The 23,055-nt window shown below is 35.4% G+C and overlaps 1 protein-coding gene across 2 annotated transcripts in view; it reads right to left on the bottom strand.

Moving 5' to 3' along the window:
- Positions 1-8,206: 8,206 nt before the first annotated feature.
- Positions 8,207-23,055, bottom strand: part of LOC105231008 (putative phosphatidate phosphatase) — a 36,646-nt gene continuing 21,797 nt past the window's right edge. Inside the window, exons 3-7 of one of the 2 annotated variants that reach the window (XM_011212083.4) lie at positions 18,125-18,276; positions 15,652-15,870; positions 11,498-11,677; positions 11,258-11,434; positions 8,207-9,440 (exon numbers count right to left, since the gene is read on the bottom strand). In XM_011212083.4, coding sequence (XP_011210385.2) covers positions 9,333-9,440; positions 11,258-11,434; positions 11,498-11,677; positions 15,652-15,870; positions 18,125-18,276 — 836 coding nt within the window. In that variant the 3' untranslated portion in view covers positions 8,207-9,332. Of the gene's footprint in view, positions 9,441-10,653; positions 10,920-11,257; positions 11,435-11,497; positions 11,678-15,651; positions 15,871-18,124; positions 18,277-23,055 lie in introns of those variants that run through there. The other variant, XM_011212091.4, reaches the window with a different exon arrangement.

The raw sequence follows: 23,055 nt of genomic DNA, 5'->3' as shown, positions 1-23,055 counted from the left end.
ACTGCCCTACGTCCAGTCTGATACGCCAACCTTTTTGACCACCAAAACAAGGCCGGCCACATATAGGCAAGTTAGGCAATTGCATAGGACACAATTTTATGGCGACATTTTGGCAAAATTTCTTCACATATTTTATTTCTTTTTTTGTATTTTAATTTTGATTAAATAAAATATAAAATAATTTACAAAATTATATCATTTGCAATTAATATCTATATTATGTATATAAAAATGAAACCCGTTTTCCGTTGTCACGACATCTCGCGTGAATGGCTGGACCGATTTCACTAATTCTTTTTTTGTTGTGTTTTTTATTATTAGGAGAACGTTCTTATGTAAATAAATATAGTTTAAAAAAACTAAAAAACACGCTTTTAAAGCATATCAAACTAAAAAGTGAAAAATAATTCTTTGTATAAACTAACAATAATAATGAAGGGAAAATTCCTGCATTATTGTGAGAAAAGCGTGGGGTGCTTTGTGACATATTTTTCATATATCGAGCATGCTTGATATGCTTTAAAAGCGTGTTTTTTAGTTTTTTTAAACTACATATCTTTATTTTTAATTTGTTAGTTTGATGTGAGAACCCCAAATTTGTTAAAATATGAACTATGACATGTATAGGGTGGGCCATATAAAATTTTAAATTTAAAAAGTCAATAAAACAAAAACGGCTTGATATTTTTCAAAGGTCTAATATTTATTTAAAAGGTTGTTTTATGAAATTTATTTGTGGAAAACAATTTCGGCTAAGTTTACAGTAGCTTATCTGATCCACCCAATTTTGGAGTATTTTCTCGATGGTTTCAGGCCTTATGGCAGCTACAGCAGCTTGAATCTCGTACTTTAGATCTTGAATTGTTTTTGGATGGTTGGCGTAACATTTATCTTTAACAGCTCCCTACAGAAAATAGTCCAACGGAGTTAAATCGCAGCTTCTGGGAGGCCAATTCCCATCACCTCTTTTGCTGATTATGCGATTTTCGAAGATAGGGCGTAAAAGATTGAGTGTAGCCTTTGCTGTATGGCACGTAGCGCCGTCCTGTGCCCCAAATGCGATAATTCTGCTTGTTAACGTAACCATCGAGGTGGAAATGAGCCTCGTCCGAAAAGATGAGTTCTCGGTAAAATTGACCATCCTCGGTTTTTTTTTCAATATTTCTCAGTTTTCTTCTAGTGAATAGCGACACATTCGTAAATTTTAGACTTTTTACTGAATATCTGTCACTTTTCGAATGGTATTTGACGTTTCCAATGTCGAAATATCGATAATTTAAATTTAAAACGTTAGATGGCCCACCTTTAGTATTGGTTAAGTAAATCGATAATTAGGCAGCATTTAAATCTACTTGTAACCTTTCATTGACTAATTGTTACATTATTTGCGACCAAGTTCTATTGACGACTTTACGAATTATTACTTCTTAATGGAATCATTTCTTCTAAAGCTTCACTCTTACATGGGGTTTTACCTGTCAACTTTGAACAGTCTAGTTCTTCAATTCGAATACCGTCCAAAGATCTACAACGACTGAGTGCTACATAAGCTTGTCCAGCAGCAAACAGTCGAGAGCCCAGATAAATTACTGCATCCTCTACTGTACAACCTTCCATCTTATGAACGGTTGACGCCCAAGTCAGTATGCTATTTAAATGTCACCAAAACTAGTTTTATGTATATGTTGCATACTTTTAAGCGCATCGTTTTAGTGAGCTGCTTAAACTTGCTATCGCCTCCCTACAGTGTCGCTCAAATATTCTACGTTTCAGTACCACTTAAAAATGTACAAACATACATACATACATACATATGTACATACATTCATACAAGTGAAGCTAATAAAATCGTATAAAAAAATTACGAAAGTTGCCGGAAAACGCCTAAAAACAGTCCTTTTCTTTTTCCCATACAAACGTTTTATTTTGTATGTATGTACATATGTATGTATGTATACATATGTAAGTAAAAATGAATGTTTGTTTGTTAGTAACGCTAAGGCTCGAGAACGGCGAAACCAATCTTCATGAACTTTTCAGAATTTGTTCGCTGTGGATCTGGAAAGGTTCAGAAATAAAAAAAAACTTTTCATAAGAAAAAGTCGAAAAATTGGAAATTTCCAAAAATTGACTTTTTTCATACAATTATTTTTTTCTTTTGTTTTTCTATATTTTGATTTGTAAATTATTTGAATCGTTCAATTTCGGTCGCTTGCTATTTTATTCCGGCTATTTAAAAAAAAAATTTTGAAAATTATTCAGTGAAAACTTTATGTGTGTTTCAAACGAAGTGATCAATTACAGATTGAAATTTGTTACGAAGCCCCGAAGAGGTCCCGCTAATATCGGTCGGTGTTCTTTTTGCCATCAACGCCAAGGCACATGAACGAGTACTCCCAGGATGCGATGACATGCGTGTGGAATTATGGGTCGCGGTCAATCAGCAAGCGATCGTCACGTTGTCACAGCACGACTTTTCAAACAACAGTTACGATGTTCTTCTTTAGATGGTGGATAGTGGTTTTACCAGATCAAATTGATGAAATCATTTCTGCGGAAATTCCTGATGCAGAGAAAGTTCCAGTATTAAACGAAGTGATGAAAACCAATATGGTTTATGGACCTTGCGGACACCACAATCCCACTTCGGTTTGTATGTCTAACAATAAATGCACGAAACACTATCCACTTGCTTTTCTTTCGGAATCGCGAACTGGAGATGATGGATATCCACTCTATCGTCGTAGGTCATCAGACGACCATACAACTTAGAGTAGTGAATATCGAAGTTGACAACATATGGATCGTACTATATTCTCCACTGTTGTCTAATCCACATTCAAAACTCATATCATTATTTAATATTGCAGTTTGGTGTAATCTATAAAATACGTTTGTAAGTACGTCACCAAAGGAACCAATATGGCGGTTATTGGTCTTGAACGATACGCTCGATACGTGAACTGCAATAAAGCGCTTTTAGGGTATTTACTTTTGCAATTCATGAACGTTTTTCAACTGTTGTGCGTCTCGCAGTTCATTCGGAGAATGGCTAAAGAGTGTTTTTCAACCCAGAGAATACAGTACAGCCAGCGGAAACACTTCCAACAACATTGACATAGACATTGACGAGTTGTTTCTCAACTTGCGTCAGTGATTCGTTTGCAAATACATTGCTCTATTCGGAAATGCCTTGATATTATACGTGGAATGCATCGTCGAAGAAATAGTTTCGCAGAAAGCAAAGCCAACCAGTAGATTGACATCCAGGTGTGTTCTCAACTAATTCCTTAGGACGAATTTACATAATCCACCCGGAAAACGACGATTGCTAATACCTTCGGTTGCTATTGATAAATGTACGTGGTTCAATTTCATTTGAGTCATTGCGCACTGTGAATGGTAGAGTGTGTGTAACTTTTTGAGAAGTAATTACAATTGCTGGAACATGATAATAAATGTAATCAAACGATGGACGATTCGATAGCTACTTCGCATGCCACTGAAGTTCGCACACTTTTCGCGATGGTCATTTCGACATATCAGCCTTCAAATCCGCGTCAATTTTGGAATACGAACAAAATTACATTGCCGAAGACATTTTACATCGTATTCGATAAGAATTGGAAATAGGAAAATTCCGGTTCCAGAGATTTGATATCAATTCCACCTGCCTTTTGTCAATTCACATTAACGAAATATGAACTCATCACGAATGTTTATGCCAAATTATCGTAACTACGATGGAATGAGTGCGCGCCAGTTATAGGTGACGTGTTCCCGAGTTGGAAAACCATCTTCTCTGTACATTTACGCTCCGGAATAGAAACCAAAAAATGTTGTTTATCAAATTTAGAAAAATCGAAAATAAAATATTTTTAGCACAACGTAAATTCAACTTTCTTTTCATTTCAAAACACATAATTTCACGCAGGACAACGTATGCGGGGTCAGCTAGTTATATATAAAAGTCATAGTTTCATATTTTTGCATTCGAATACAAATTATAACAACAAAAGGAGTATTATCAATTTTTTTAATAGCAGAAGTGGTTGTTGTTGTGTGACGTACATATGTTGCTATGCGTTGATTGTAAGTATTCATTTAATTAGTATGTACATATGTATGTAGTTTCGATTAGAAACGGCAGTTCAAGAGGGAAGATGAGCCAATTCGGGACGCTAAGCAAAATTTTAAGAAACTACTACTCTTTGCCATTATTTATACCGCATTGTTTTCAATCGATGAAAGATGCGATCAGCTGAAACAAGTTACTAAAACTTCTGGATGCATTTAAATTGATCAACTGCAAACTTTTACTTACATATAATAATACAAGCTATTAGAGAAAAATTAGTCATAAAACTACACCACTGGACGTTTCGAATTATATCTGTTCAAAAGAATTAATACTTGTGTTGCTACCACTACCTGTGTCCGTAGCTAGCGGAGAACGCTAACTGAAAAGTCACAGCGTCAGAAAAACTGAACATTTTATACTCCTGCAATTATATATTGTATATAAATATTCTGTATATACCTATATAACCCTGGTCAGTGTGTGAGTTATATACTTAGGTACATATTCGGTATAAAGTCTCTTAGAAAAACTAAAATCATTATATATAGATCATATGTATGCATTATATGGGATTTGGGAAAATATCGACAGGATTTTATACATTATTTTTTTGGTAGTACCACATACTATACATATAATAAATTGTTCCCTGAGATTCAGTGATGTACCTCACATACTATCACTAATCATATGGAGTTAAGTCTCACGGATTATATATTTTTGTTATATGGGGGCTAGGTCAAGTTTTTCCTCGATTTTACCTATTTCACGAACAATTATGTTCAGTTATGAGTAAAACTCCATCTCACATTTTCATTGAGATAACTCACATGCCGGCAAATATATGCGATATCAAGGAACCTAGAAATTCAGAAATCTTTGTGTCAGGTATATAGCTACTCATTACTTCCCTATTGATCCGATTCAACCCATTTTGACACACAGACATAGTATTGTAAGAAAATGAAGGACCAATACTTTAGGTAAAAAGTCAACTATAGGTAGTAGAGTCCAAATATTCGGCTCATAGGGACTTGACCATTTTTTGTTGAATTTGGACAATTTTTGGTCATAAGGCAGCATACTCTAAAGGCATTATTCGTGCAAAGTTGTATTTCTTATGTTAATTACCTTTTGATTCGTAAAAAAAAGCTTACGCGGTTACAGCCGAGTTAACAACAGCGCGCCCGTCGTTTCTTCTTTTTGCAATGTGCCTTCAATTGGAGATTCCAAGCGAAGCCAGGTCCTTCTTCACCTGATCTTTCCAACGAATTTGAGGTCTTCCTCTTCCTCTGCTTCCCCCAGCGTGTACAGCGTCGCATACTTTCAGAACTAGAGTCTTTCGTCCATTCGGACAATATGACCTAGCCAGCGTAGCCGCTGTCTTTTAATTCGCTGAACTATGTCAATGTCGTCGTATATCTCACTCAGCTCATCGTTCCATCGAATGCGATATTCGGCCCAACCTTTCTCTCGAAAACGCGTAACTCATCATATATTGTTATCGTCCATACCTCTTAGAGTTTGGTTTTTGTTCGTCAAGAGAGGACTTTACTTCCCAATTGCCTACTCAGTCCAAAGTAGCATCTGTTGGTAAGAGTTGTGACATTGTTTTTGCAGTTAATACTGGTTCCAAGATAGACAAAATTATCTACGACTTCGAAGTTATGACTGTCAACAGTGATGTGGAAGCCTAGTCGCGAGTGCGAGGACTGTTTGTTTGATGACAGGAGATATTTCGTCTTGCCCTCGTTCACCACCAGACCAATTTGCTACCCTTACTTATCTATTCTGGATAAATTAATATCTCACCAGCAGCAGTAAACTGTTATAGAATATATACATATAAGATGGTACCTTCTCTCAATACGCTCGATAAAACTTTATATGCAATGTTGAGGAGGCTTACCCTACGGTAGTTGACGCAAATCGTGGGATCTTGCGTTTTGTGGATTGAGCACACTTAAATTCCAATCGTTGGGGATGTTTTCGTCCGACCATATTCTACAAAGAGGCTGTTCAGTTTTTCAGTTCTTCGCTGCTGTGTTTGAAAAGCTCTGCCGGCAATCCATTAGCCCTCTCGCCTTTGTTGTTGTTTTTGGGCACTTCTATATGAATGGCGATCAGAGCTTTCCTCACTTCCGTGAACTTCTATACATGACACCATCCTCCATTCCATTTTGTATTATTCATCCATTTTCTATTACTATATCATATATCCGACTTTCTTCATACTGATTCTCAAAAATTATTACATAACTGTTATTTCTGTCCCTGCTACCAATCAGTTGTTTTTGAACATTACTGTGTTTAGAGACAGCAAATATAACATTAAGGAGCTGTGGGAAGCGTTGCGAACAAAAATTGTCTGTACAATCTAATATATTTTTGAGTAAAATTAAAATTTTGGAGCGTTTTTTCCTCTAAAGTCATATGTGTGTTATCTACTTCGCAAATATGCATAATATTTAAAACCTTAACAACCATAGATATTGTAGTCTGCGCCAGGCAAAACCCAATATTTTTATTATGGTATGGTGACTCAAAACTATCTATCCATTTATTAATTATTCTTCTTTTCTTTAGCAATAACTGAATAGTGTTTCTGATTGGTTTTCTATAGCAGTGAATTTTGACGACCTACCTCATAATCTTATAAAATGAACGTTTCTCTCCGACTGAAGCAATTCATTCGATCCACTGAGTTTTATTGCGCCTTATACAATCCGCTTAAAGGTTTGGTTACAAAAACTTTGCCGCTCAAATATGGATTGAGATAAACCAAGACCCTTAGAAATTGCAAACGAAGCGTTGGCACATCGTTGTGAGTTACCGCAACCGTCAACGCTAAGACTAAACTGGTTTGGGACTAGCAAAACTACTGATTCGCAGTTTCTCATTTTTACCGATGCAACAGAAGTCGCCTACGCACTTTATTGTCGCAAGCAATCTACGGACGGTACGATTAAGGTCATACTAGTAGCAGCGCGAACAAGAGTATCACCTCAGAAAACTACCTCGTTTCCACGACTCGAGCTTTGTGCGGCTTATTCCGGGCCAGAGCTAGTGAAGCAAGTAAAATCAAATCTGTACTACACCTCCAAATTATATGCCTGACCGTACTTAACGGTTATATTGGTGTGATTACAAGGCAACCCTAACCGCTGGTCTGTATTCGTGGCCAATCGCGTCGCTGAAGTAGAAGATGTTTTGCTAATCCCGCTGATTGCGCTTCAAGGGCACATCAACTTTGGTGGCAAGGTCGCCAACATCTGCATGAGAACAAGAGTAGTTGGCCGATCTCTGAAGAGTCGCACACTACAGATCTTGAGCTAAAATCTACCAAGACTATAGTCAGAGTGTTGACGCAAACCGCTGGCGATTGGATTTTGATGACGAAGTCTTGCAACAAATTTTTGAATTTTTAATCGGGAATATTTTATTCCTCCTCTGGAGAAATTTTCCTATCCGCACATACCCCATTTATACCGAAATTCGTTTTCCCGCCTGCTCTTCTACCTTTCGCTTTTGCAGATAGTTGTTCGACACAAAGGAATATTATTTTTATCTTTATTTATAAAATAACATAAGATACAAAAACCATTTGTACCATTTAAAATTGTGGAACCTTAAAGTGAAATATCTCAAAAACTATGAGTCTGAGAACGGTATATGAGTATACATTTTTTAATCCTGAGGACCTCCTCTATCCATCCAATAGTTTCTACATATGTATAAACTTATTTACAAAGAAAAACCATTTTAATGAATCATTTTAAAAATTTGATTATACCAATGAATGAACTCTTACTTTTCGAATAGTCAACAATTGTCGAAAATGAACGGTTAATCGAATAGTCAACGGCTTACGACTATCCATACACTGCAAACAGAATATTACGAGTATTATTCGAATAATACCATATCCGGTTAATCCTGTTAGTCGATTATTACAGAACCTCGTTGAAATTACTTAATTGTACCGTAAAATATCAATTGTTGACCACGTTTCTTCTTCTTATTCTGATTGAGAAAAATTTGATTGCGCTTCGTTCAGTTCTGTATCTTGCAATAAAAAAGGATTTGATTGTGCTTCTTTGGTATCTTGTGCTGAAAAAAAGTCGCTTAGCAGTTTTCAATAATTTATTCTTAATTTATATTTTTAAACATTATGTTCGAAGAAAAAAATATTAACAATTGCATCAATATACTAAGGTAAAAAGGTATGTAGTATTTTGCAAACAAAGATTTTTCTATTAAGGGGTCTAGAATTTTCAAAAAATCGATTTTTTTTGATAGTTCGAAAGTATGGTCCTTTAAAAATATACTGTAAAATTTTTGGAAGGATATTCACATTATTTTAGCTTCTACAGCCGTTTTAGCAGTTAGCGCGATTGGTATATTTCTTCAGCTGCAAAGTTTTAATGCCGTCCTAAGTCTTGGCTTCACGGACTAAGCGGAAATCCATCACTTTTTATGAGCACAATAATTTTCTAAAAATAGTTCAGATCTGAGTGGAGCCCCACACTTAAGCATTCTACTTAATGGCCATAATATATTAAAGAACATCAATGAAATCTCTAGTACATATTAATACTTATATTTTATTATTTCTAATTGTTAAATAAAATAGCGAAATTCTAACGACGCTTACTTTTGTACTTCAACAGCGAATGTGATATGAAAGCTTTAAGCTACGATTGCCCATTCATTAATTATTGGTTCATATGTACGTACATATAATATACCATACATATGCAATTTTTTCTTTCACAGTTTTTTCTTTTGAATTTTTGGTTTTTTTCTTATAAAGCAATTACTATTGTTATTACGTATTGAACGCTAATGATTGTTTTCAGCTGATCGCTACTGTAAAATTCATTTAAGACACACATTAACTAATTCATCACTCGATTAGATCCTTCGATCCTTGTTCCAAAATTCGGGATACGTGTACGTTATTGTAGCATCGTTACATAACTTATATGTATGTATATTAGCATGTATATATTCAACTTATTATGTCCTTAAATCTATTTACCATATGTTCACATACATATTCACTTAAATTTATTGCTGCTCTTAATTATTACGTATTAGATAACATAAATAGTACAAAGGCTTTAAATGAATTGGCGCTATCATCACTTGCATATCAAGACATACACACATAATTTTAGTAATATTGTTAACTTGTTTAAAACACGTTTGTGGATAAAAGGCGAAATACTGTTTTATTTACATCCGAAAATTAAAGCCCGTTATTGGCTACCGTCTGCGGTTGTGCGTCTTGAGATGTACGAGGTAGCAGGTATTGTTGAGAGGATCTTCGCTGAAACAAATCGGACACGTATTTCGCCTGCAAGGAAAAGAGAAAAGATAGATATTTGTTAAACATTTTCTTTATTTTGGAAGCAGTTGATGCAACTGTTCATTGGTAACTTAGTGTGTATTAAAATCAAAATCAGAAATCAATACACTATTTCTTGAAATATCGTCACATAAATTGCAAAATAACGTAACATCACTTTTCATAAGTTTACAGGCGAAGGAAAAACGATAAAATAGAAACCACTCATATTGAAACAAAGTTTTAGTTTCAAACAATAAAAAACAATTTATGTGATGATATACGTAATATTTTTTAAGTTCTTATTCAGTCGCATCAAATTTTAATGCTTATTTAGGAAAATCAGTTCGTCATGCTATTCATAAAATGAGTAGAAAGTTTATTGACTTCAGATAATGTTTCGAAAATACATATGTATTTTACCAAAACGGATAAATTGTCAAACAAATTTTTAAAATTTGTACTAGATCTTCTGCATTAAAATCGGGAAATCGAAATACTTTTAAACTACAAGTATATGCAGATAAGAATCTAATTGAATTTTAGACCAGTACTTCTGCATGACAAATTTTATGTGAATATTTTATTAAAATGTTAAATTTGCTAGTTAAAAAAGTAAATGATAGCCGGTTCTATGTTTGAATCGAAATTAAAAAATATATGTATATATAAAATATATATAAAAACCATTAAACCTTATTATTTAATTGAACCTATTCCGATACTTAGTAAAAGTGGCAACTCAGTTTTAAGTTTTTATTATACCGGAAGTTTGTACTGTGTCACAGTCACAAGTCTCTAATTAAATTAGAGACAATTTTTGAGACTTGAGTCGATTGCGCAATTCAGTACAAAAATCACAAAAATCTCTCAATTGGAAACGAAAAGGTCTAAACAGCTTTTACATTTCATTATTTAGAGAAATATATAAACTTGAATGTAAATAAATTTATGTAAAATTGATATATTTTTATATTTTCGTGTTTGAGTTGCTCACAAAATATAAAAAAACGACAATCGATTAACGTCTATGTTGGTATCTGTAAGTGAAGTATCAGTTGTCCTCTTACAGAAGTGCGCTATTAAATTAGGTAGTTTTATATATAGATAACGTTAATGTTATTTTTCTTGATTTAAGACGAAAAAGTTCGGCTTTCGGATTTGAAAAGGAAATGACTTGTAGGAAATACACTGGAGACAAATAAAATAAAACGACTGCTAATTTTATTGCTCTTTAAAGTTCTCGTATTTTATTTCAAGTCTCAGCTTTTGAACTTCGGCTTAAAAGCTTTATCTTTTCTTTTTACCCCATAATTATCCCAAATCAAGTTGACAAATGCGTAAATGTTGGTTACAGTATGTTTGGTAATATACATATATTCGTATATTTTATGCATAAAATTGTAAATAGTTTTAATCTGTTTTTTTTAAGTGCTTAATGGGTCCCAATGTATTCCAATCGAACCAATCCTTCGGAACAAAGTAACGCTAGAAGAATTAAGGAGATATGGCATCAGTGAATATGATGTGTTCTTATATGTACATACATATATACATACAAACAAATGTAAACACAAAATTTTACATTTCCTAAACACACATACGTGTACATATGTAAATACATAAGAATGTGGTGAACGCTATTAAGAAAAACTAACGTAACTACTTTTATATAAGCAAAGCCACATGCAAACTGAAATTAATGTGTTAAACATCTTCTTTTTTAGAAATAAAATAAGTGAAAATTTTAATTGGTATACATATTTTATGTATTTTGGCTTCACAACACGTTGATTTTAAGGCAGAATTAAATTAGGAAAACTTACCACAATGACGGCAGTAAGAGCCCCTATTGTAGAACCTGCCAGCACATCAGACCAATGATGTTTGTAATCGGATACCCTACTCAAGGCCGTGTACCACGCGATCATAATGAAAACGAATTGCAGAAAGTGTCGCAACAGCTTCGACCCATGCCAGTTCATGCGCGATTGTAGATATAACTGTAAATTAAGAGACAAATTTTACTTCATAACCCAAAAAATATGATAATATTTCATACTTACCGCGGTATAAACCATTGTATAGAATGTAAAGCTTGAATGCCCACTGGGGAAAGAGAGGCGTACTTCTTTTAGCATGCGCTTCGAGGAATCGTCACCTCTGCAGCTGAAATCTTCAATATACCTTCCCACATTGATAGCATCATCGCAAGTGGTGCCGTCGGATATGATAGGCTGGCAGACCTGTTTTACATATTGTATAATGTTTATCGTGATTACATTTTTTATTTACATACATATAGTTCTCATTTAAATTAAATATTTCTTACAAATTTATTGTTACTTATGGGATTGAGATATAGTAAGAGTACTCATTCATTTTATGTTTTAAAAGGTCCTTCCTAATTATATAGAATGTATACCGTTGTTACTGAGAATATCAAATTGTTTGATGTTCTCTTGTTGCTCTATATCCAGAGTGCTTCCATAGCAAAGCTCATCACTTTGAAAACTCACACATAGATGGCGCAACGCTTTCGAAATTGACAGTGCTACCAAAAATGTTCAAATAGATTTGTCAACGCCTGCAGAGAAGCTATATTCTCTACATTCTTATATTCTCAATAGCCGAGATTGTTGGGTACTTTCAAAAACTATCGAACTACCGTCTGAACGGCACAAGAATTAAAGATTTTGTGACCTTTTGAGAAAGCATGTTTTTACATTAAAATTAGCAAGAACTCAACAACATACATATGTATTTGAATGTTTAATTGAAATTAAAAAGGTACCAATAGATTGTTCAATTATATTATACTATCTATATACATATGTATATTTAGCTATAAAAAACTGATTCGAAGAATACGTTTAATATGCATAACTCCTAAACCACTAAAGCTACACCAACAAACTTTGCTAAGGACAAATATTCAAGAACTCTTATCGACAGTGTGGAATTGGATGAAATCGAAAGATGACCCCACTCACTACCATATAATGATGCTGTTCAAAACTACTAACAGCGAAATAAATCATTAACTAATCACGCTAAAGACATTAAATTTTACCTCCGAGATGGTGTGAAAATTGAACGATAGGCCTGGCACCGCACACTTTTTGGAGGAATTACATATCTCGGAACCCGCCAAAACTGTTCCGCCTAAATTTGGTGCGTGACATTCCTTTTATATGCCCGTGTTACAGTGTGAAAATGGACGAAATCGGACAACAACCACACCTACTTTCCATATTGCATAATTTTAAATTCCACTTGATTCTTTCACAATTAATATAACGGGATAGAACTTTGCACGAATAATGTCTTATAACCAAAAATTGTCGAAATTCAAGAAAAACTGTTCAAGCCCCTAGATACCGAATATTTGGACCCCAGTACTTTTAGTTGACTTTTGGCCAAAAAAATGAGTTATTATGTTTTTAAAAATGGGTTGAATCGGGCCAATACTTCCCTTAGTCCCTATATACCTAATATAAAGATTTTCGAACTTCCGGCTGACTTTATGCCACATATATCGGCCAATATGTGAGTTATGTCAATGATAATGAAAAAGCCTCTATTCTCATAACAGTTTATCTCTGTGGCTAAAATAGATAAATGTGAGCGAAAACTTCACCTAGCTCCTAACGAACACCTTTTGAACGTTTTGCACCTTAAAGTATTTTCCTGGCTTTGAGTCTTGTAAGTTGAAAGAGTATGAAATGTTCGGTTACACCCGAACTTAGCCCTTTCTTACTTGTGTTTTGTTATTTTTATATTCCAAATATTTTTTACTTAATTTTGGCCAGAAAGTACAAAAATGCTTTAGAGAATGTATTGATATACAGCATTTTTCTTATCTTCTATAAACTAAAAAAAAGTCTACATACTGTACAAAAATAACAAATTTTAGTGCAAAAATTTTAGTTAGTTATATGTGACCTGGTCTACGGAAAGGGGGCTTAGGTGTCAAAAAATCAATTTTCACTTTTTAGTTGATTCGGATGGAAGATGAGATTGTTTATTTTTAACAGCTGTTTCCCAGAAAAAATAGTTTTCGCACGTTAGCTCCCTTTTCGTAGACCAGGTCACATATATTGATATTTAGTAGGCACCTATAACCGCTTGAAGCCGCTTTGACGTCGATTCTACCAAATTTGGCTAATATGTAGCTCCATATATGCGTTTTTTGAGTACAACAGCGGTAAAAATCTGATTCTCCTAATGCTTCCCACCAAAATTTCCTATACATTTTCAAAAATATTTTAAACTGGGGTTTGAGATGATATGTTTAAGTGTTTGAGACATAAATAAAGCAGTCAATCCTTAATAATTTAAACCCTATTCTTATCCTGTTGGGAGATTAAACTGGAACCGAGAGCCAATTTTCCACTAAAGGTATCAATTTATGTTCCACAGCGTCTTTTACTTGTAACGATCCATATTACCCTCATCAAAAACTAAAATGCCAACTTCAGAGGTCCAGAAATTCATCCCCCATTCTTTACATTCTTTGGCGAATTCTTAACGAAATTTCATTTCTTACAGAGAACGTATGTATGTACTTATATCGTTTTTGAACTTTCAGAACCACGAAGACTAAGGGTGTATACAGACTTTTTTTCCGTCACTGTATATTGTTATTTAATAATTCGAAACTTTTATATAGTATAAAAGTATTCCATTTCATCACCCATGACGTCGGAACGTATGAGAGTGATATGGATTGTTTCAAAAAAGTTCTGCGAAGCCTCATTTCTAATAGCCCTGACAGACGAGCAAAATTTATGCGCCTTAAGCAACGCTAATGCGAATTGAAATTTTATGGTGACAGACGGCTTGTGCATTTAGACTGCTGATAGTGAAATTTGTTTCTTTATTAAAAAAAAAAAAAGTGAAACAAAAATGAATAAGATAAATTATTAAAAGAAATTTTGGTAATTTTGGAAAATCAATATAAATTGAACGAAAAAATTCGTTTATTATTATCTACGTTAAAAGATAATAGAGTGAAATTAATAGCAATAATTGATTGTAATGCGGAAAAAGTGTGCAAAAAAGATAAGAATATTGGAAAAATGGATAGCAAAAGTGCGACATCTGTGAATAAATAGCAAAAATCGGCCATTTTTGAGCAGTGTTGCCTACTCAAATTCAGTAAAATCAACCAAATGCACGGAATTTTTGTGCATTACAAACTTGCATTAACATGGGTCAAATGCGCAAATAAATGTAAATTAAGCCCGCTAATGCATATTAGCGCTGTCGTCTGTCAGGGCTATAAGGTACCACTCTCGAAATTGCTGCATTTAATTATATAAGTTCATCTGAAATTTTCTTTAATAATCTAATTGGTAATAGAGCTATATAATAACATTGTAGTTATTTGACATAACACTATTGGTCGCCCCACCCATTATCAGTTTTACAAGCGCCCTGGAATATCTGTCCATTCTCTTCTATTACAAGCTTCTAAAGTAAGAAATTCTAAAACTTTTGATATATAAGTATATATTTTTTCATGTAATTTTGAATTATAATAAATAACGATCCGTATGTACTAAAAATCTACATACAATCAAAACATAATTACATACATATGTATGTATGTACTTATGTACTCGTGTATGGGTGTTTAAGATATAGATATTAGCTTTTCTTAACTGACACTGCCATAAACCCTCAGATGGTTGCGTTTATGAAATTCTGAAATTTTAATATCACTATTGATAACGCAATATTGTAGATAGCTACATACATACTTACATATGTATTTATGGAAAAATTATCCCTTTAATGGCTTCAAAGCGTAATTCATTGCGCTTCTACCATTCAATTACGACATTGTCGCTGCTGCGCTGTTGTCGCCACATGTGTTACAAATTATTATTTTTTTTAGAATACTTGTTATGTACAGAAATGCAGATTTGAAGTCCCCTTTCAACATTGGAAACATAAAATGAAATGAGTTCGTCTCTATACATAAAACCAAGCCATTATTCGTATGTAAGTATTTGCACATGTTTTATGGGTACAAATGGAAACACACATTTATTCGTACAATATGTACATCTGTATATGGCTTTTGGCCTATATATTACCACTCTCGTATGATTTGATTGCATTAATTGCCTCTAAAATTGCTCAATATTTCCCATTTTTATTATAATACTACACACATGCACAGACGCACGACAAAAATGGAGCTTCTACTTACAGCAAAAAAATGTGGTCTCAGTCGCCCTATAGAGTATTTAGCAATGTCAGTCATTAGCTGACAAACAGCTGCTCCGAATCCGAAAACTCCAATACTTTTGTAGCATTGCACCATCCAAACAGGAATTTCATAGTCCATGAAGACATACTGACGTTGTGTAATAATATCGTCCGTTGAAGGCTTGGCATTATTCGCCTTCACAATTTCAACTATAAGAATCTGAAAAAGTCGTAAGAAAATTCGTAAAAAACGAGTTTCTAAAAATGATAATGAAGATTAAGAATATAAATAATATTAGAGAGGGGCAAATCTTATTCTACAAGGCATTCGCCTCCTAGTCCTATCCAAATATTTCTATAGTCTGACCATTAAAACAAAAAACGGTCAAAAAGTAGTCTCCTGAACCCAAAAATAATCTTATAGAATTATATTATTCGAAATTGAAATTAATCGCTGATTCATCGTTCATAATATTTAATGATAATTCGGTGTCGGATTTCATCAGCACATTTGGAAGTTGTTGTTCAAAATTGAGTTTTCTTCAACACTAAGTATCTCATAACCTTTTCGTTTCTAGTAGGAAGGACTGTGTCGAATAAAATTGTACAAAAATAATAAAATCTTTTAAACCAAAAGTCAGATTTTTATAAACTATAATATTTTATTTTAGATTTGAAAAAATTGTAGAAGAAACTAAGAATTATGTTTTATTAATTAGAAGTTTTAATTTTTCTGGAACCCCGTCCATCAGTGCTTTTATGGTAGTGTTTGATCCTCTTCTAGCTCTTTTAAAGTCTTATTTGGGTCACTTTTTTGTTGCCTTCGTCTCCCTTTTTACTAAATTTAATCTCTCAATCGACCTTAATTCTGAACAGTCAGGTGGATTCGGTTCTGTAGGTACTAAAATCACTCCATTTCGTTTCAACCACTCTAAGCTTGTTTCGCTATAGTGACATGAAGCGAGGTCAGGCAAAAAAAAAGGTGGACACCTTAAAGTGAAAGCAATCTATTTTACATAAATATTTTGCTGTTAATTAGACCCGATGTAATGAATGAACTTCTCCTTTAACTGCGAATTGTCTGCCAGATAAAAAATATTTATGAAAATATTGTCACCTGTTTGGCTTTGAAGTTTTCAGCAACATTTCCTCGACGCAAATGAGGAAAGTTCTCATGTGCCATTCACTTGGAAGTGGCTAGAAGCGATTCTTTTACATATTATCTCAAGCAGCTCACGACTTCCAGTCTTAGACCAAAAATCCTCTGGGTTGCCAAAAACACCATGTAACGGTTGTTGCGAAAACTATAAAAAATACTTCTCAATAATTATATTGAAATAAATATCTCAATAAAGAAATGCGTGAGAAGCATTAAATTTCAGATCTTACACGATTCAGAAACCATTCAAATTGGACGTAAACCGTCTACGTTTAGATGAAATCCTATGTCCCAGAGCCTACACGACTAATTTCGACCAAATTTTTTAAATAACACTATCCGATAACAACCACGCCTTCTTCCCATGTATCACAACTTTAAGTACCGTATGATTCTTTTACTTTCGAAATAAAACTAGAATAGTACCTTTAGGCCTTGCCATCTCACGCCAAAGAAATTTTGAAGTCGCACAAAAACTTTTCAATTCCCATATACCGAATACGGCAATCAATTTGTGAGATGTGTTATTGAAATTCAGAGAACTTATTTTACTGGTAATAATGTGCGCTTGTATCAAAAATCACTTGAATATAACATTTTCGCTTACACCTGAACTTAGCTCATCCGTAATTGTTTTAAAATTTAAATGATGTCTAGTTTTGTGTATGGCAGCATGTGTTTCTCACGACTTTCAATACAAAACTTGTGTTGTTTGTAAATTATTATGGTCTGTATATACATACATACTTATGTACTTAATAAAATGTAAGTGCATACGTGCACTTATGGATGCGCATAACAAGTACTTTTGAAAATGTGAAAAATGGGCGAGATGCTTTTCTATGATTCTGCTTATACGAATTTTGAATTGTAACAAATCGACAGCTGGTGACACTTGGTAATATGTGTCAACTAATTGTGAAGGCGAATTAAATTGAAAACACTGGATTTGATCGCCTCAACAATGTGCCATACTTAACGGAACGTACGAACAAATGTGTTAGAACATCTGCTTCTCAGCATTTTCCTCATCTTTAATTGCCCTCAAAAATAGTGTCGGCATTTTATTTGTCTATTGAGCATATACAAAGTTGCGCAACAAATGTAAGTATTTCGCCTTCAATTGAGAACAAATGGCTGCCAATATTTGTAGCTTCATATAAACTCAATTCAACTCGAATCGACGTCGGTTGCGATGAATTACTCAAATTCTAAATATTTCCTCTATCTCGTACATAGATAAACACCCTTACGTAGATGTAAAAATAACATTCTTAGTTTTACCGAGCTTAACTTTGGGATTCCCATCACTTACCAATCCAATTGGAAGGACCAGTCCTATAAAATATAGCATCCAATTCCGAATTGTTGAGGGTTTGAAAGGATGTTTCAGCGATTCGTCGTCACAAAAGAATCCACGCTGATATGCAGTGCCCCACAAATAAAAGCATAAGATCGGAAAGCCCACTGAAATAAAAAAAACAAGTTGGTCCATATTACAAAGATTATGATTTAAACAACAAATTAGGGGTATTCTTTTGCTCTTGCAAAACCCTTGCACGGTGCACGAATTGCAGATATTTCCTCTTGGTGCACCGGCACAACAGCAAACACACGTATTCAATTTTGAAGAAATTTTTACCAGAGACCATACTTACACAAATCTCTTTCCGTTCTCAGATTTTACATACCATATATTTTCGAAAAGTTTTTGTTTAGGTTAATTTAAAAAATGTAAACCCTCGATAAAGACTATTTATGTACTGTGCCATACAAAATTTCCGTTTTATCTTTTCTATGGTTTGACTAGCGTTCGGAATCAAAAGGGGACCATCCTCATCTTATCTCTCTCATTCGAAGATGTTTTCCAGATTTCATTGGGGGATTTTTTTACGTGGCGGGACTCAAACCCAGCGGACAACCCTGGGGACGGATGTTTTTTTGGCTACACAGAGGATATTAAGTCTAAGACATGAAGTCGACTTCTGGCCACAGAAAACGTATGAGATAAGTTGAAGAATTTCGCACGGATTTGTTTCCGAAGATACTATTCAGATCGGATCTCTATAGCTACATATATGTATGTATGCTATACAATCTAAATAATCGGAATATAGTGATTGTATGGAAAACTGTTTTATTTTTATCTTCAAAAAGGTCGACGTGAGTTATTGAAAAAGGTTATATTACAATCTCCAAAGAAATGGTTCAGATCGGATAACTATTCGATGACAGTCAGCTGAACTATAACTAAACAAATACTATCAACTCGGCACCATTCTGCGAATTTACTTTAGGAATGTTTTCTGTCGGAACAAAAACTGTAGCATATAAGTATGTACATATGTGTTGGCATACAAACTGAATGAACGGAATCAAATGCTTGCATGGAAAACTCTTGAATTTGACGAGATATCTTCACGAAATTTGGCAAGGGTTATACAATATCCGAAGAAAGTGTTCAGGTCGGATAACATGCCTCGTATCTATTACAAACTTTTTTCTTTATTATTAAATAAAAAATTGATACAAGGTCATTTAATTGATCTTTAGATATATAGATTTCAAAACGTATATATGTTTTTACTGTTATTTATTAAATTGCTTATAGCTCTGTAACAAAACTCTTTTAAGACTGATGTTAAAACCTTTTCTGTCATAAATTTAAGTTCCCATAAATTTTCCTTTGTAAGTTTTATTAAAAACAGATGTTCACTCAGTTTTTTTCAAATATGTTTTTGAAAAACATGAAAAATCAAAAAGAAAGTACTTAAAGTCAAATTTAAGTACTCAAATTTTCAAGGATTATTTTTCAACGTAAAAAATGTATATGTCCGCCAAGAAATAAAAAAGTCTTTAATGAAACACTCTATGATGTATTTGTATCACATTTTCTCAATAAATACAAAAAATTAATTAATTTTCAAAAGAGCATAGAAATTATAGTTCATGTAGTGCATATACATATTTCCTGCTGTGAAATAAATTCAAATAGAGAATAGAAAAAGAATAAATCGTTGTATAATTTGTTTAAATCTGACCGGTTTTGATCTCTCTATTTTGAATTGGTATTCCTCCCAACGCTTATGAGAGCTGCCCCCGCCACGATGTCAAAATCGTGCTTGGCGACTTCAACGCCAGGGTGGGCAAAGAAGGTATCTTTGGCACTACGGTCGGTAAATTCAGCCTCCACGAGGAAACATCCCCAAATGGGTTGAGGCTGATCGACTTCGCCGGGGCCCGAAATATGGTTATCTGTAGTACTAGATTCCAGCATAAGAAGATTCATCAAGCTACCTGGCTGTCTCCGGATCGAAAAACTACCAACCAGATCGATCATGTTGTGATAGACGGAAGACACGTCTCCAGTGTTTTAGATGTGCGTGCGCTCCGAGGTCCTAACATCGACTCGGACCACTATCTTGTTGCAGCTAAGATTCGCACCCGCCTCTGTGCAGCAAAAAACGCACGCCAACAAACACAAGGAAGGTTCGACGTCGAGAAGCTGCAATCACAACAGACAGCCGAGCGATTTTCCACTCGGCTTGCACTCCTGCTCTCTGAGAGCACTCGTCAACAACTCGGTATAAGGGAACTGTGGGACGGCATTTCAAACTCTTTACGTACAGCTGCAACCGAAACAATTGGTTTTCTGAAGGTGCAAAAGAACAGCTGGTACGACGAGGAGTGCCGTGTCGCAGCGGAGAGAAAACAGGCTGCCTACCTCGCAACGTTACGATCGACCACAACACGTGCGGGATGGGATAGACACCGAGAGTTGAAGAGGGAAGCGAGACGCATTTGTAGACAGAAAAAGAAAGAGGCCGAAATGCGTGAGTACGAAGAGCTTGATAAGCTGGCCGACAGGGGTAATGCTCGAAAATTCTACCAAAAGATGCGGCGGCTTACAGAAGGTTTCAAGACCGGAGCATACTCATGTAGAACCCCCCAAGGTGATCTAGTCACCGATGCCCAGAGCATACTTAAATTATGGAGGGAACACTTCTCCAGCCTGCTGAATGGCAGTGAACACACAACGCCAGGAGAAGACGAACCCGATTCCCCAATCGATGACGATGGAAAAGACGTTCCATTGCCCGACCAAGAAGAAGTTCGAATAGCAATTACCCGCCTGAAGAACAACAAAGCGGCGGGGGCGGATGGATTGCCAGCCGAGCTATTCAAACACGGCGGCGAAGAACTGATAAGGAGCATGCATCAGCTTCTTTGTAAAATATGGTCGGACGAAAGCATGCCCAACGATTGGAATTTAAGTGTGCTATGCCCAATCCATAAAAAAGGAGACCCCACAATCTGCGCCAACTACCGTGGGATTAGCCTCCTTAATATCGCGTATAAGGTTCTATCGAGCGTATTGTGTGAAAGATTAAAGTCCACCGTCAACAAACTGATTGGACCTTATCAGTGTGGCTTCAGACCTGGTAAATCAACAACCGACCAGATATTCACCATGCGCCAAATCTTGGAAAAGACCCGTGAAAGGAGAATCGACACTCACCACCTATTCGTCGATTTTAAAGCTGCTTTCGACAGTACGAAAAGGAGCTGCCTTTATGCCGCAATGTCTGAATTTGGTATCCCCGCAAAACTAATACGGCTGTGTAAACTGACATTGAGCGGGACCAAAAGCTCCGTCAGGATCGGGAAGGACCTCTCCGAGCCGTTCGATACCAAACGAGGTTTCAGACAAGGCGACTCCCTATCGTGCGATTTCTTCAATCTGCTTCTGGAGAAAATAGTTCGAGCTGCAGAACTTAATCGAGCAGGTACAATCTTTTATAAGAGTGTACAGCTGCTGGCGTATGCCGATGATATTGATATCATCGGTCTCAACACCCGCGCCGTTAGTTCTGCTTTCTCCAGACTGAACAAGGAAGCAACGCAAATGGGTCTGGCAGTGAACGAGGGCAAGACGAAATATCTCCTGTCATCAAACAAACAGTCGTCGCACTCGCGACTTGGCACTCACGTCACTGTTGACAGTCATAACTTTGAAGTTGTAGATAATTTCGTCTATCTTGGAACCAGCGTAAACACCACCAACAATGTCAGCCTAGAAATCCAACGCAGGATAACTCTTGCCAACAGGTGCTACTTCGGACTAAGTAGGCAATTGAGAAGCAAAGTCCTCTCTCGACAGACAAAAACCAAACTCTATAAGTCACTCATAATTCCCGTCCTGCTATATGGTGCAGAGGCCTGGACGATGTCAACAACAGATGAGTCGACGTTGCGAGTTTTCGAGAGAAAAGTTCTGCGAAAGATTTATGGTCCTTTGCGCGTTGGCCACGGCGAATATCGCATTCGATGGAACGATGAGCTGTACGAGATATACGGCGACATTGACATAGTTCAGCGAATTAAAAGACAGCGGCTACGCTGGCTAGGTCATGTTGTCCGAATGGACGAAAATACTCCAGCTCTGAAAGTACTCGACGCTGTACCCGCCGGGGGAAGCAGAGGAAGAGGAAGACCTCCACTCCGTTGGAAGGACCAAGTGGAGAAGGACCTGGCTTCGCTTGGAATATCCAATTGGCGCCACGTAGCGAAGAGAAGAAACGACTGGCGCGCTGTTGTTGACTCGGCTATAATCGCGTAAGCGGTGTCTACGCCAGTAAAGAAGAAGATTCCTCCCAACGGGTTAGATTTCATTCAAGAAAACGTAAATATAAAATAAGTGTTCATGAGTTGTTAAAACTCATTTTCAGTGTAATAAATGATAGCCAAAAATTAAGGCGATCAGAAGGGATCGAAAATTCGCCAATGTCGTCACAAAGGTAATGTCCATAATGACAAAAGTCGCGACAACCAAATGCGTACCTAATCGGCAGCGTTCATAGAAGTCTATGCGAAGTAGTGCCTCATATGAGCAGAGATATATACGAGTATATACATATGTATGTATCTCTGAGTGTATGTACATATATTCACATATTAGGTTGTATGGAGAATTAGAAGAGCACAATTTATCCATAGAAGCTACCACAAGAAAGCAGAAATATCAAAAAATTACAACAAAAAAGTAGAAACTGGTACCATAGATCATAAGGGATTATAGTCATCCATTCTTCATACATAGTAGGTAATGAGTAAGAAGTAAAAGTATTAAGTCGAGCTACTTATCTTGCAGTGTCAAGCTATTGTATTAAAATAGATATGTACAGATGCGTGCAACTAATTAACAACGCTAGTAGGAAAAATCCAAATCGGTTGATATTTTCATTT

The sequence above is a fragment of the Bactrocera dorsalis genome, chromosome 3 (genome assembly GCF_023373825.1).
Source record: "Bactrocera dorsalis isolate Fly_Bdor chromosome 3, ASM2337382v1, whole genome shotgun sequence".
In the NCBI taxonomy this organism is placed as follows: domain Eukaryota; kingdom Metazoa; phylum Arthropoda; class Insecta; order Diptera; family Tephritidae; genus Bactrocera; species Bactrocera dorsalis.
This window is presented reverse-complemented; position numbering and strand designations above follow the sequence as displayed.